Here is a 15629-nt window from a genome sequence, read left to right as displayed (position 1 = left end):
CATTTCCTCTAAGATCAGGAACAAGACAAGGATATCCACTCTCACCGCTATTATTCAACATAGTTTTGGAAGTCCTAGCCTCGGCAATCAGAGAAGAAAAAGAAATAAAAGGAACACAGATTGGAAAAGAAGAAGTAAAACTGTCACTGTTTGCAGATGACATGATACTATACATAGAGAATACTAAAGATGCCAACAGAAAACTACTAGAGCTAATCAGTAAATTTGGTAAAGTTGCAGGATACAAAATTAATGCACAGAAGTCTCTTGCATTCCTATACACTAATGATGAAAAATCTGAAAGAGAAAGTAAGGAAACACTCCCATTTACCATTGCAACAAAAAGAATAAAATACCTAGGCATAAACCTACCTAGGGAGACAAAAGACCTGTATGCACAAAACTATAAGACACTGATGAAAGAAATTAAAGATGATACCAACAGATGGAGAGATATACCATGTTCTTGGATTGGAAGAATCAATATTGTGAAAACGACTATACTACCCAAAGCAATCTACAGATTCAATGCAATCCCTATCAAATTACCAATGGCATTTTTTTATGGAACTAGAACAAAAAATCTTAAAATTTGTATGGAGACACAAAAGACCCCGAATAGCCAAAGCAGTCTTGAGGGAAAAAAACGGAGCTGGAGGAATCAGACTCCCTGACTTCAGACTATTCTACAAAGCTACAGTAATCAAGACAATATGGTACTTGCACAAAAACAGAAACATAGATTAATGGAACAAGATAGAAAGCTCAGAGGTAAACCCACGCACCTATGGTCAACTAATCTATGATAAAGGAGGCAAGGATATACAATGGAGAAAAGACAGTCTCTTCAATAAGTGGTGCTGGGAAAACTGGACAGCTACATGTAAAAGAATGAAATTAGAACACTCCCTAACACCATACACAAAATAAACTCAAAATGGATTCGAGACCTAAATGTAAGACCGGACACTATAAAACTCTTAGAGGAAAACATAGGAAGAACACTCTTTGACATAAATCACAGCAAGATCTTTTTTGACCCACCTCCTAGAACAATGGAAATAAAAACAAAAATAAACAAATGGGACCTAATGAAACTTAAAAAGCCTTTGCACAGCAAAGGAAACCATAAACAAGACGAAAAGACAACCCTCAGAATGGGAGAAAATATTTGCAAACAAATTAACGGACAAAGGATTAATCTCCAAAATATATAAACAGCTCATGCAGCTCAATATTAAAGAAACAAACAACCCAATCCAAAAATGGGCAGAAGACCTAAATAGACATTTCTCCAAAGAAGACATACAGATGGCCAAGAAGCACATGAAAAGCTGCTCAACATCACTAATTATTAGAGAAATGCAAATCAAAACTACAACGAGGTATCACCTCACACCAGTTAGAATGGGCTTCATCAGAAAATCTACAAACAACAAATGCTGGAGAGGGTGTGGAGAAAAGGGAACCCTCTTGCACTGTTGGTGGGAATGGAAACTTATAACAGCCACTATGGAGAACAGTATGGAGGTTCCTTAAAAAACTAAAAATAGAATTACCATATGGCCCAGCAATCTCACTACTGGGCATATACCCAGAGAAAACCACAATTCAAAAAGACACGTGCACCCCAATGTTCATTGCAGCACTATTTACAATAGCCAGGTCACGGAAGCAACCTAAATGCCCATCGACAGACGAATGGATAAAGAAGATGTGGTACATATATATAATGGAATATTACTCAGCCATAAAAAGGAACGAAAGTGGGTCATTTGTTGAGACATGGATGGATCTAGAGACTGTCATACAGAGTGATGTAAGGCAGAAAGAGAAAAACAAATATCGTATATTAACGCATATATGTGGAACCTAGAAAAATGGTACAGATGAACCAGTTTGCAGGGCAGAGATTGAAACACAGATGTAGAGAACAAACGTATGGACACCAAGAGGGGGAAAGTGGCGGGGGGGTGGGATGAACTGGGAGATTGGGATTGACCTGTATACACTGATGTGTATTAAATTTATGACTAATAATAACCTGCTGTATAAAAAAAAGATACTAATAGGGAAGGGCTCTAAGACACATCAATAAGTGAGAAAAATAAGGTGTAGTAGAATGGAGAGTTATAATATGCTGCATTTGCATAAAAAATAATGATTTTTCTGCTTTTTGAACTATGAATAAATTATTATATAATTTTGAAAACAAAACAAGACAATAAAAAATAAAGTAACTTTTACTGTCAAAAAAAAAAATAGTACTGCTACAAACATGGGCATGCAAATATCTCATCGAAACTCTACTTTCAGTTCTTTTGGAAGTGGGATTGCTAGGTCATAAGGTAGGTCTATTTTTAATTTTTTGAGGAGCCATCATACTGTTTTCCATAACAGTTCTTCTATTTTATAATCCCACCAGAAGTTCACAAGGGTTCCAATTTCTCTACATCCTCACCAACACTTATTTTTTTCTATTCTTTTTTTTTTTTTTTTTTTTAAATAGTAGCCATCCTAATGGCTATGAGGTGATATCTTATTGTGGTTTTGATTTGCATTTCTCTGATGATTAGTAATGTTGAACATCTTTTCATATCTTTTTTGCCATTTGTGTACCATTTTTGGGAAAATGTCTTCAAACTCTTTGCCCATTTTTATATGTTTCTCCTTTTCCCTTTCCCTATGCTTCTCCTTTCTTGACTGTTTGACCTTTTATTGACTCTGCTTCTGGTTCTGCTTCTCCCTGTTTTTCAACTCCTACTAATTGTTCTACTTTTCTTGCTGACTCTGCATGTGCTTCTCCTTTTTCCTATGCTCTTCCTTTTTGTAGCTGTTTTTCCTTTTGCTGACTCTGACCTACCTCTGCTTCTCCCTTTTTCAGAGTCTGCTGATTCTGTTACTTTTTCTGCTTCTGCTTCTCCTTTCTGTGGCTGTTTTTCCTTTTGCTGACCCTGCCCCTGCTCCTGCTTCCCCACTTTTCAGGGTCTGCAGATTCTGCTGCTTTTTCTGCCTCTGCTTCTTCTTTTCCTGTGCTTCTCCTTTCTGCAGCTGTTTTTCCTTTTGCTGACTCTCCACTCACTTCTCCTTCCCTATTTTCAGCATCTGCTGATTCTTCTACTTTTCTACTGCTTTTTCTGACTCTGCTTCTCCTTTCTCCTGTGCTTCTCCTTTTTCCATGCTTCTTATTTCTGCAGCTGTTTTTTCTTTTGCTGGCTCTGCCCCTACTTCTGCTTCCTCACTTTTCAGGGTCTGCTGATTCTGCTACTTTTTCTGCCCCTCCTTCTCCTTTTCCCGTGCTTCTCCTTTCTGCAGCTGTTTTTCCTTTTGCTGACTCTGCCCCCGCTTCTGCTTCCCCGCTCTTCAGGGTCTGCTGATTCTGCCTCTGCTTCTCCTTTTTTTTACTGTGCTTCTCCTTTTTTACTGTGTTTCCCATTTTCCCATGCTTCTCCTTTCTGCAGCTTTTTTTCCTTTTGCTGACTTTGCCCCCACTTCTGCTTCCCCGCTTTTCAGGGTCTGCTGATTCTGCCTCTGCTTCTCCTTTTTTCCTGTGCTTCTCCTTTTTCCTGTGTTTTCCCTTTTCCCATGCTTCTCCTTTCTGCAGCTGTTTTTCCTTTTGCTGACTCTGCCCCCATCTCTGCTTTCCCCTGTTTTGGAGTCTGCTGCTGCTGCTTTATCTGCTGATTCCACCCCTGCTTTTCCTTTTCCTGCTGATGCTTTTCCTTTCCCTGATTCTGCTTCTCTTTCTGCTAATGCTGATTTCCCTTCTGCTGCTTATGTTGATCCTGCTGCTGCAGTTACTTCTCCTTCTTGGTCTGCTACTTTTTCATACATCATTTCTAACTTCCTTGTAACTTCACTTCTATATGACCCTCAATGGCTACTCCAACCCTGGCTTCACCTTATGGCTGCACTCAGAACTGCTAGAGTGTCTCATTTTTTCAATTTCAAATTACCTCCCACCTGAAAAAAAAAAAAGAAAAGAACATGGTGCTATGTCACAGATAGCTGGTTAACCTATGGATTAGCTGTTACATCTGGTGCTCACCTGTGGAGCAGTCAGCCATGGCACAGGCTGAGGAGAAGAAGAAGCAGGATCACATGGGACAGAATGTACCATTTAGAGCCACAGGGACTGAAGGTAACCAATTCTCCTGAGAAGGAGATGGACCTGAGTGGCAGTAATTGTCCCCTCTTCTGGAAGTGGGTTAAGGAGTGAGTGAGCAATAAGGCAATAATGTAGAGTAAGTTACTCTTTGTAGGAAGCTCAATGAAAAGACATGAGAGAGCATGGAAGAGAGTTAAGTAGCAATGTGGAATATTCCTATCCAGACAAGAGGGAAAGACTGGAGACAAATAAGAGAGAGAAGAACAGAGGGAGCAAAGTTTCTAGCAAATGGGGTTGACTTTAAGGGCACAGAATTGAAAGGTTGAACACAATTGAAGCTGTGATATCAAATCCTTTGAAACTAGTAGAAAGGAGGGAAAGTTGGCATGTTCCAGTTTCATGATGCTATTGAGGTAATTATTTTTTTCCTTTCTGTTGCAGGTCCTGAATCTGTGCCTCCTTCCCTTCTCAAAGTTGTGATGAAACCCATAGCAACTGTTGGAGAAAGCTACCAGTATCCTCCTGTGAACTGGGCTGCACTCCTCTCTCCACTTATGAGGCTAAACTTTGGTAAATATCATGTTTTTAGGTCTTCAGACTCTGCTTTTAGGATGTGACCTGAATAGAAAATTAGATTGTGTGTCACAATTGGTAGTGACTGGATGGACGTCTGGGTACTTGAGGTTTGTCTTCTTGGATGGGACAGCTGGGTTATTTTCATTGCATCACTTTCTAAATAGCTGAGGGGGAGGGAGAGGAGGTTTGAAGACACAGACCAGATGTACTCATCAAAACAATACTCGACTGAGATGGTGCATGTCGCTGGGTGTGTGGTGCAGGTCCCAGAAAGCCTGGTTTGATGGTTATCAAGCTGCATTTTCAGAACTCCAGGTTTCAAGGAAATGCCCTATGGGATGCTGTATTAGTTTTCTATTACTGCTGTAACAAATTACCACAGACTTAGTGGCTTGAAACAACACAAATTTATTATCTTATAGTTCTGTAGGTCAGAAGTCCAACATGGTTCTCACTGGGCTAAGATCAAGATATCAGCAGAACAGCATTCCTTCCTAGTTGCCCAGGGGAGTGATGTGGCCTGAATGTTTGTGTTCCCTGAAAATTCATATGTTGAGAACCTAAACCTCAATGTGATGGTATTAGAGGGTGGGGCCTTTGAGGGTGATTAGGTAATGAGGGTGGAACCCCATGAATGGGATTAGTGCCCTTATAAAAGAGGCCCCACAGAGCTCCCCAGTCCCTTCCACAATGTGAGGACACAGCAAGAAATCAGCAGTCTGCAACCTAGAAAAGGGCTTTCACTGGAACCCAACCATGTTGGCACCCTGGTCTTGGACTTCCAGCCACCAGAACTGTGAGAAATACATTCCTATTGTTTATAAACTACCCAGTCTGTAGTGTTTTGTTATAACAGTCCAAACAGACTAAGACAGGGAGAATCCATTCCTCTTCCTTTTCCAACTTCTAGAGGATGCCCATACTCCTTGGCTTGTGGCCCCCTTTCTCCATCTTCAAAGCAAACAACAGAGGGCTGAAGACCTCTCAGGCTGTCATCTTTCTGGTTCTCTGAAGACAGGAAAGGTTTTCCATATTTAAGGATTCATGTGATTAATGGGTCTATTTGAATAATCGAGGATAATTTCCTTATCTCAAGGTCTTTAACCTTAATCACATCTGCAAAGTTTCTTTGCCATACAAGAGAACATATTCACAAGTTCTGGCGATTAGATATAGGCATCTTTGGAGGCCATTATTCTGTTTACCACAGGTACTTTGTGGTGAGAGGCAAAGGGAATGCACACCTCAGTTTGTCCATAGCAACCTCTATTATGGAGTTAGAGTATTAGCATAGGCAAATTTAGCTGCATGTATTTGCCCCCCACCTCCAAAAAAAAAAAAAAAAAGAGGGAGAACAACTTTAACAGTGCTATAAATTGTATATGTGTGTGTATTTGCCATGAGTGCTCTTTTACAGTAGGTGCTTACTTACATATGATATACAAAAAGATTTGTATACTATAATTTATGTACAGTTTAAGGGATAATCAAAGATTATTTTGACTGAACACAATTTTCATTTGAACGCTTTCATTTGAACCTAATCCTATATAAGATATGATCTCACCATACTATGCTTCCAGATCTCACCATACTATGTTTCCAGAAAAATATGTTCCCCTGCCCCTCCCCTGCTTTTGTGTGCTATATTGAAGATGTTGGTGTTTTAGTAAAAAGAAGAAAAGGTCTGGTTGGGAAGATGCATCTGCCGACTGGGATCAGGCTTAAAAAGACTGGGTCACTAGAGAATGTGGATACATCTCTAAGTCCTTCCAGATTTGTCTATATGCTGAACGTAAGATGGAGAGGAGAGAAAAACAGAAACTATAGATTTTTAGCTAGAATTTTCTCAAATTTTTAATAGTATTCGAGTGTTTAGGTTTGTCTAGACAAAGTTCTCATAAGAGAACTTTCCTGATCTATTTCAAGATCCTTGCCAGTTCCAAGACTCAGACCTCTGATACAGTGGGTATGTTTCTTTTGCTTCGTAACTAAAAACGTCTCTTGAAATACGTTATGGTTTGCTGAAGTTCCATTACCTTTAGACATCACACACAAGTTCTTTTACCTTTAAATGTCTGATTTGAGACATTGAAACCTGAATATGAGTTAAGAGAAGCAGCTATATTACAGATATTTTTTTCCTTTCTTCTCTTTCAGGTGAAGAGATTCAGCAACTGTGTCTTGAAATTATGGTGACCCAGGCTCAGTCATCCCAGAATGTAGCTGCACTGTTGGGAATGTGGGTGATGCCGCCACTGATCCATGGTCTGAGTGTATGTAGTAATTAAGGATGTTGAGCAACAGGAGGATATGGTTCTTTTGGGGGAGATCAACATTCATTTGTGTGTGAGCTCTCAAAGTCAAGAGGGGACAAATGGGATTTCACAAAGAGTGAGGGCTTGACAATAGCTGGACAGCAAATTGGAAAATTGTGGGACACAGAACTCTGCCATAGCCATCACCATTCATGCTTTCAGCTACCATTTATTACAAGAAAAAGGGACAGTGATGATCAGAGATATTAAAATTCCTTTCTCAAGACCATACAGGTAGAAAGTTGTAGAGTTATTGGAACCTGGGTTTGTTTATATGACATGCAGTCGTTTCAGCAGGTATTAAAAGAAAGGCAAATCCACATGCACTGGATAAATGATCCCTCCCTGTTATAGAAAGGCAGCAGTTAAGGCGAGCCTTGAAGGCTTGGTAGGATTTCATTAGGCATCAAGTTAGAGACACAAGGGGATGTAAGTGGGAAGGTGTATGTGGAGAGAGTAGAACATCTCTGCCAATGGTGTTCAGCTTGAGTAAAGTGCTGAGGGAGAAGTGATCTAGCCTGGTATTTATGATAGAGGGGGCCAGCACCTTCCAGGGTATAGACTAAGGGTAGGTAGGAAGATTAGGGTGAGATTATTTAAAGAGGTGAAATTAGTAAAGATGTTTAATTTGGGGTACATTTCAAGGTAGGACCAAAAAAAAAAACCACATTCCATAATTCCTTGGAGGTTTACCAATTAATTATAAGCTAAATGATCTCCTCTTTGTTATTCTTCTATTCTAGGAGGCTTTAATTCTTTGAGGATAGTGCAAAACCCTCTTATTATTTCCTCAGTCTTTTGGCTTTAGTCTCTACTCTGTACTTTTTTTTTTAAGCTTTCCTACATCTCCTGATTCTTTTTAATTGAAGGTCAGTGTTACTGAGGTCTGCATCCTTTCCATCAGCTGTTATTACCTGTCTACTCCAAACAGCTCCCATTTAGCTACCACTTAATGAGCACTTGTTATGTACCTACTACTGGTAAGCACTCAATGAGTACATTCAGACATCAGATTTAATCTCTCTTCAACCCTGACAGGCCAATCTTTTTTTTTTTTACAGCTCTATTGAGTTATAATTTATATTCCGTAAAATATGGCTATTTTAAGTGTATAATTTGATGAGTCTTAGTACATTTACATATTTTCATCCATCACCAATAATATTTCCATCACCCCAAAAAGTTCCATCGTGCCTACTTACAGTTAATCCCCACTCCCAATCTCAGACTCAGGCTACCACTGTTCTTTTCGTCTCTATAATTTTGCCTTTTTTAAAGAACTTTCATATAAATTTCATATAAACTTTAGAAATTCTTTAGAATGGAATTGTACACTATTATATCTTTTGTGCCTGGCTTATTTCACTTCTGAGAAGTAGATTTTATTTCCATTTTATAGGTTGATAAACTGAGACAAATGGAGGTTAAGCAAAGTTTACATTAGCAAATAAATGGAAGAGTCCGGCTGACTCAAAAGCCTGTGTCTTGAACACTGTTCTGTTAATGCTTCCTTCCTTTAGAATCATGTATAATTCTAACAGCCTGTTTTTTTGATCTCAGACATTTTTCTAGGTTTTAGTTATCCTTCCATTTCTCTTTTAGATCTGTCCTATTTTTTTTTTTTTGCATTTGTCCTTGATTAGGAACCTTTCTTATTATCTTTGTTAATTAACAAATTAAGTTTGTAAATTCATTTTTTTAATTATGTAACTGCTCATTTAAAAAATGATCTGAAATGGCATGTTTTTTAATGTGAAATCTTCTGTAACTCATGAAGCTACATTGATCTTTTTTTGAAATTTACTGGTTTTTGTCAGATTTTATTTTTTAAAGCACTTCTTTTAGATTGCTGCTCCTTTAGTATCATACTTAATGTTTCTAAGAATTTTTGAAGCCTGCTTTCTCAAAGTCTGTGGCTCACAGCTATCATTAACTATGCCCCTTCTTAGCTCTCCTGAACTCTAAGATGCTATGGTCAGTTCCACGTGCTCGGCTGGTTCTTCTTTGCTCAGAAATGGCCCCAGAATGCCAGTTCCCCTCATTATTTCTTTATTCTTCCTCAGAAGAAGAAATGAATAATATTAGATATTCTGTTTAGTTGATTTCCAGCAGTTGAGCCTTCATCTTCAGGAGCTTTTCTTGCTGGAGAATGTGACCTTTTAAGACTGAATAGCAACTGTCATGTTCTTTTAGAAGTAGCATTTTATTCCCCTCCCTGAAGAGATCCAAGGTTTAAGCTGAGTAGTTCACAGATGGATTGGCAGATACCATATATCCACATGAGTCACCCTGGATCAGGAGTCACCGCAGCCGCTAAAATTACATGCATCGGTGGTCCATTGGACCATGAAGCTGTGGGGAAATGAGGGTCTAGGAAACAACCTGAACTTTTTATCTTTCACCTGAACCTTTTATCTTTCAAACATGGTGATGACCTAGAGGTTTTGAGCGTTATAAACCCAGACTTGCCTGTTTACATCTGACCTCTTCTGTTTTGCTTTCAGCTGAATATCAAGAAATACCTCCTGCTATCTGTGCCTTCGTGGATAAAACACGTCTCTGATGAACAGATCGTGGGTTTTGTTGAAAGCTTAATGGTGACAGTTTTTAAAGCAGCTTCCCCACTCTACAAACCTGAGTTATGCCCAAGTGCCTTACAGGGTCTGAGCCAGGCCATGAAACAGCCCAGCCCTGCCTACCACCTCTGGAGTCTGCTCAGCAAAGCTACTGGGAAAATTTTTGACCTTCTGCCAAATAAGATTCGGGTGAGGAACAAAAATATTTACATTCCTGACAATTTATGTTTGGGATTTTTTAAAGCCTTTTGGCAAAGCAGGGAGGTATATGTTTTAAGAATGTGGTGGGAAGGCTAGCAAGAAATAACCACATTCTTCACTAAGAATGTTTGCTTCCAAGGTCTAAATTGAGGTTGAATATTTAGAACCAAAGTTTTGAGCACGCTCAGAAGCAGGTTAACCAGTGCGGCACCAGGAAGTTTGCTCTTAGGCCTTTTACCAAATGCCTGTAGAAGATGAGCACATTCAGAAATCCTTACACTTGGACTTCCCTGGTGGCGCAGTGGTTAAGAATCCGCCTGCCAATGCAGGGGACATGGGTTCAAGCCCTGGTCCGGGAAGATCCCACATGTCGTGGAACAGCTAAGCCCGTGTGCCACAACCACTGAGCCTGCGCTCTGGAGCCTGTGAGCCACAACTACTGAAGCCCACACACCTAGAGCCCGTGCTCCGCAACAAGAGAAGCCACTGCAACGAAGAGTAGCCCCCGCTCGCTGCAACTAGAGAAAGCCCTGGCGCAGCAAGAAAGACCCAACGGAGCCATAAATAAATAAATTTAAAAAATAAAAAAAAAGAAACCCTTATACTTTACACCTGGGGAGTCCTTGGGCATATTGTCCGACCCACTATTTACATCAAGTGACTTAATACTAGCCTTGCCTCTCCCCCAACAGACTTCTGAAATGTAGTTGTACAAAGAAGTTAAAAATCCATTCGGAATGATGGGTTCTGATAAGGAGAAAAAAGTACAGTCAAACAAAATACATGCAATAACAGGAAAGATGTTTTTTAAATGATAAAAATTGGCCACGAGTTTTGGCTTGGTTAAAATTAAAATCTCATCAGCTGCTGTTCGTGGAGATAAGCAAATCTAATGATTTTGTCAGAACATTGAGAATATACGTGTTTTTTTACACTGTATTTTGACATGCTTTGGATTTTTCTTTACCAGAGAAATGATCTAGAGCTGTATATCAGTGTAGCAAAATGCCTCTCGGAAATGACAGACGATGAAGCCAATCGGGTTGCCCAGATTACTGAGGTAATAACATATCTATGTGTTTTTTTATTATTGAGGTGGAAATTACAATTGAGATGATTATAGTATCCTTTTGGCTGAAGCTAGCTTTGCTTCATATTTGTTTGTTACTGGCTAATTTCAGGAAACTATCTTTTTCACCTTGGGGTCTCATGTCCAGCCTAGTACGGTTGGATATGTGGTAGTATATAAATGGATAGATGAATGAATAACTTTTTAACCTAATTAATCCCACTTCGTCAAGAACATTTTAGTGTTACTGATGAGCAAAAATAAGTACAGGACATCTTCAATACAAAATCCACAAGAACGGAAATATTCTGACCAAAGAACTTTCTGGTGCATGGTAGGCACATTTATTTTCCTTCACCTGATACTTATCCTTTTGGAATGAAGAAAGGTGGCTGATTGAAAAACAAACACTATTATCACTGACACAAGATAATTAACAAGTACCTCTCAGACCCATACCGAATCAAAGGATGAATAAGCAAAAAGTAGCATAAGAGTAAAGTTGCCAGATTTAGAATATAATACAAGATACCTTGTTAAATTTGAATTGCAGATAAAAAATGAATAATTTTTTAGAATAAGTACATCCCCATGGGACCTACTTATTCAAATGGCATCCCTGCGTACCAGGTAATACCAGAGGTCTAGAGGACTGTGAGCCCTCACATCGTGGGTGGTCATCTTATCATTTATTTCACTATATGGCAGGTTGGCCTGTTAAGTTGAATCCTTGAATCCTCTGCATGGTGTAGCTGTGTTTCTCAAACTGTGGCCGACGGACCCACAACATCAGCCTGGCAAGTGATGAGAAATGAAAATTCTGGAGTCTCACTCCAGACCTACTCAATCAGAAACCCTGGAGGGAGGCCCAGTGGTGTGTGTTTTAACAGTCCCTCCCGGTGACTGTGGTTCATCCTAAGGTTTGAGAGGCACTGTTAGAATATTTGGAATATCGGCGTTTTGGAGATTAGTTTGTTTTAAGCAAGGATAAGCAGTATAAGGAAATGCTTGAGAGAGTGGACTCTGGAGCCTCACTGCCCCGGTATGAAAGCCAGTCTCTCATTTACTAGCAACGTGACATTGATGAAGTGTCATAACCTCTCTCTGCCTCGGTTTCCTGATCTATAAAAGGGAGATACTAGCGCCTACCTATTAGGGTTGTTTTGAGAGTTAAATGGCTTAATCCATGTTAAGTTGTTGGGAAAGTGCCTGACCCAAGGCAAGTACTCAGTAATAACTTATTATCATAATTATTACTTTCGTGTAATTTATTACAACTTGTTATATTCATGTTACATTGTTCGAATTAATATAATTTACTTCGGGGTACCTAGAGCTAAAAGTTGTTGTGTTATTCACTTGGGTTTCTAAAGTGCCATTCAGAAGATTGTCACTAGAACATTCTAAATCCTGTTCTGGTGTCCCCAAGAGAGTTAATGTGTTCCGCTGAGCCCTATGTTTTCTATTCATTTCTAAAAAGAACACAGGTAAGAAGGTACAGGTGAAGAGCTCAGACTCCTTGGGTTTCAGCTCTTACTCTGTGTGGCAGTAAGCAAGTTGCCTAACTTCTGTGCTTCCGTCTCCTCATCTGTAAAGGAGGGATGATAATAGTAATCTATTGCTCAGTGTTAGAATTAAATGCGTAATTCAGTGGTCCTCAAACTTTTTGGTCTCGGGACTACTTTAGTCATTGAGGACTCCAAAGAGCTTGTATTTATGTGGCTTATGTCTGTCAATATTTACCATGTTAGCAATTAAAACTAGAAAAATTTAAAGATATTTACTTAAAAGTAATAATAAACCCATTGCATCTTAACATATGTAAGAAAAAACTATTTTCCAAAAAACAAATTAGTGAGAAAGTGGCATTGTTTTACATTTTTGTAAGTCTATTGTCTGGCTTAATAGAAGACAGCTGGATTCTCACAGCTGCTGCTTCATTCACTCTGTTGTGATGTTGTTTGGGTGAAGTATGTGAAGAAAATCCAGCCTCACACAGATACGTGGGTGGAATGGGGAAGAGTGTGTTAACAGTCTTTTCTGATGATTGGGGATGTCTTTCTTTGATACTGTCCCAAAGCTCAGCAGGTGTTGGTTTCTTATAGGTTAGTTAAAATGTGGAATCTGAAACCATATCGGTGAACTTCACATACTCTGTTACATTAAAATCCATTGGTCCATTGCACTCTGGGTCTTTTACCAATGCAAGATTTCGTAAGATATTATTGCAAGATTTGTAAGATATATTGGTCATTTGGAAAATACTGAGTCACTAAATTTTGAAAATCTTCCAAATGTTGGTACATTTCATTATAAAACATCAAAACATCACATTTGTCAGTATCGCCGGCAACTTCATCAGAAAAGTCTTTTACGTATCTGCTACTAAAGTCATCGTAGCAGATACAGATTTTCCAAAAAATCTAATTTTCACTTAAAAGCTCACATTTTATCATTGGCAATAAATACTGTCAAGTATTTTCCTTGAAGTGACAGTCTTACTTCCTTCACTTTTAAAAAATAATCAAATACTCAGTTTTCATAACCATAGTTTGTCCGTCAATTATTCTTTTCAACTAAATGGCGTTCCATGAGAAGAGTGGCTATTTCAGCTCACAACTCACTCTCACAACTTTCTCCTTGAGACGACCATCACACTTGGGGCTGCAGCACAAGTCTTTTATGCATACTTCCCATTTGGTCATACAGAATATTACAAAGATGTACTCAAGGGCAGAGGTTTAACAAAACTAGTAATTTTTATTGTTTACAGGATATTTTAAATGAAACTAGCTTTTAAAAAATTGCAAGTGTCAGTGAAAAATACAATGAACATTGCTACAGTTTGGGGTCTTATTATGAATATAGTTTGACCTCACAGACCCTCTAAAAGGGTCTTGGGGTGCCCCATAGGTCTGTGTACCACACTTTGTGAAGTGCCAAATTAACACAGGTTAAATGCTTAGAATGGTGCCTGGCACATGATAAGTACTGTATTTGTTAGTTATCATTGTTATTATTATTATTTGTGTAGCTTTACTAAATATCCTCACCAATTAACCCCTGAAATCATTTATGGTTTTTATGAGAAAACAGGAGGTGACATTACAACCATCTGTCTGTAGGTACATTTTAATATAGCACGCAGGCAGGTAGGTCACACTGTGCAGGAAACGAACAGTTTTAGCATTTGGAATGGTAATCAACTTCAAACTCACCCTTTCTCTTTTGCCCTTGCCCCGAGGTTCTATAACAATTTCAGTTAATAGTAACTGAACAATTTGCTTTTTTGCAGAACAGCCTAGAAAAGGCTGCCTTTGTCAGACTATACTTGATCTCTCAAGGACGATTCCCCTTGATGGGCTTGACTGATGTGCTCAGTGTTGCTATTCAGCACCATGAAAAAGACACACTGGCCTGGATGATACTGCACAGCTTATACCAGGCACGGATTGTGAGCCACGCCAACACCGGTAAGGCCAGCTGGGGGCGAACATCAGGAACAGAAAGATGTGCCTACCATCTTTTAGGTTGTAATTGTTTCCTCAACTTAACTAGTTTAGTGCTTCTTGACACAGGCAAGGCCTTTTTACCCCAAATGAGTAGCACCTTGGATAGAAACGAGCAATTACAGCTCACAACATCAACTCTTTGGAGGTGGGAATGAATTCTACTGGTGACTTTTATCTTGTCTTTGGCCCTCCAGGCCCTCAGAGACATAAACAAGTTTATCAGGTTGATTCTTCCTGCTTCCTTTCTCAAGCAGACGGATGCTGATTGATTCTCCCTGATGTTTTCATGAAAATGGCTTTTGGGTGGTCATTTTACAAAGAGAAAAAGAAAGCAGCCCAACAACAAATTAGTTATTCTATAGAAGAACTTCTCAGGGGTGAGAAGAATAAAATCTGGACACCCTTACTACATCCTCAAGCCAGAAGCTTCAGGCCTGAAGCTCTGCTAATGAATGGTGCAACTTTTAGACCATTTTAGACATTTATACTTTAATAATCATCTAAAGAGGGAGCTCCCTCATTTCTCCTCCATGCCTTTGGTCATATGCTTAAAATTTCTCACGTCTACATTCAGGTCCTGAAGGCATCTGGCTTCAGCAGACCAGACGTGGCTGGGAAGCCCTTGAGACCCATCATCCCCATCTCTTGTATCTTGAAGGCTTTGAGAGAAAACTGACAAATACAATTGTAATAGTCTTTGCAAGACTGTGTAGGAAATTTTGATTCATCCTCCTCTTTGGCAACTGAGAGAGTTGTCTCATGTCCACAGTAGCGCCAGCCCAGTGAAAAGTGAACCTGTGATGAGAAATGAGATTTTTTTACTCTAACTTAAAAGTGTATTTATCAGGCAGAAAACTAGTAGGTATTCCCTATTAAGCATGAAGATACATGAAGGAAACAAATTTGATATTGCCTTTGGTCCTAACTAGCTGGCCTTCAAATTTAGTTCCCATTTTCCTCTCATGCACTAAATTTTAAGACGTTTCCAAGTAGTCTCTGCTGTGCTGGGAATCCTCATTTTTTTAAAGGAAAAATTAATATTTATGTTGATGTTTGTTCTCCAGTTAGCCTGTAATAGCTGGGTTTTGTTTTTTGTTGTTTTAGGATAGGTATTCTTTATGATTTTTGCATAAATTGGGAATATTTAAGCAAGGGAGGACTATAAAAACAACTAGTTATCAAAGATTTAACACTACTAACTAGTTGGCATGCCCAGTTTCTCCTAGTGTTTCATGTTGAGCAACTCCAATAAATGCATTTCACCATTTT

At 39.1% G+C, this 15629-nt stretch overlaps 2 protein-coding genes across 7 annotated transcripts in view; one reads left to right on the top strand and one right to left on the bottom strand.

Moving 5' to 3' along the window:
• Positions 1 to 15629, bottom strand: part of HACD4 (3-hydroxyacyl-CoA dehydratase 4) — a 111038-nt gene that overhangs the window by 19496 nt on the left and 75913 nt on the right. For 2 of the 4 annotated variants that reach the window (XR_014247154.1, XM_082401016.1), the window contains one exon: positions 14512 to 15155. The exons of the other annotated variants lie outside the window; for them this stretch is intronic. Coding sequence is in view for 1 of the 2 variants with exons in the window: in XM_082401016.1 (XP_082257142.1) it covers positions 15118 to 15155 (38 nt within the window). In the remaining variant the exon portion in view is untranslated. Of the gene's footprint in view, positions 1 to 14511; positions 15156 to 15629 lie in introns of those variants that run through there. 4 annotated transcript variants of the gene reach the window in all.
• The window catches only part of FOCAD (focadhesin), a 310658-nt gene that overhangs the window by 288210 nt on the left and 6819 nt on the right, over positions 1 to 15629 (top strand). For all 3 annotated transcript variants that reach the window (XM_082400998.1, XM_082400997.1, XM_082400999.1), the window contains 5 exons: positions 4550 to 4678; positions 6845 to 6960; positions 9507 to 9767; positions 10750 to 10839; positions 14144 to 14321. In XM_082400998.1, the coding sequence (XP_082257124.1) occupies positions 4550 to 4678; positions 6845 to 6960; positions 9507 to 9767; positions 10750 to 10839; positions 14144 to 14321 (774 nt within the window). The remainder of the gene's footprint in view (positions 1 to 4549; positions 4679 to 6844; positions 6961 to 9506; positions 9768 to 10749; positions 10840 to 14143; positions 14322 to 15629) is intronic.

This window comes from Balaenoptera borealis (assembly GCF_965194805.1).
Source record: "Balaenoptera borealis genome assembly, chromosome: 8".
Lineage (NCBI taxonomy): Eukaryota > Metazoa > Chordata > Mammalia > Artiodactyla > Balaenopteridae > Balaenoptera > Balaenoptera borealis.
Note: the sequence above shows the minus strand (reverse complement) of the source record. Positions and strands in the feature narration are given on the sequence as shown.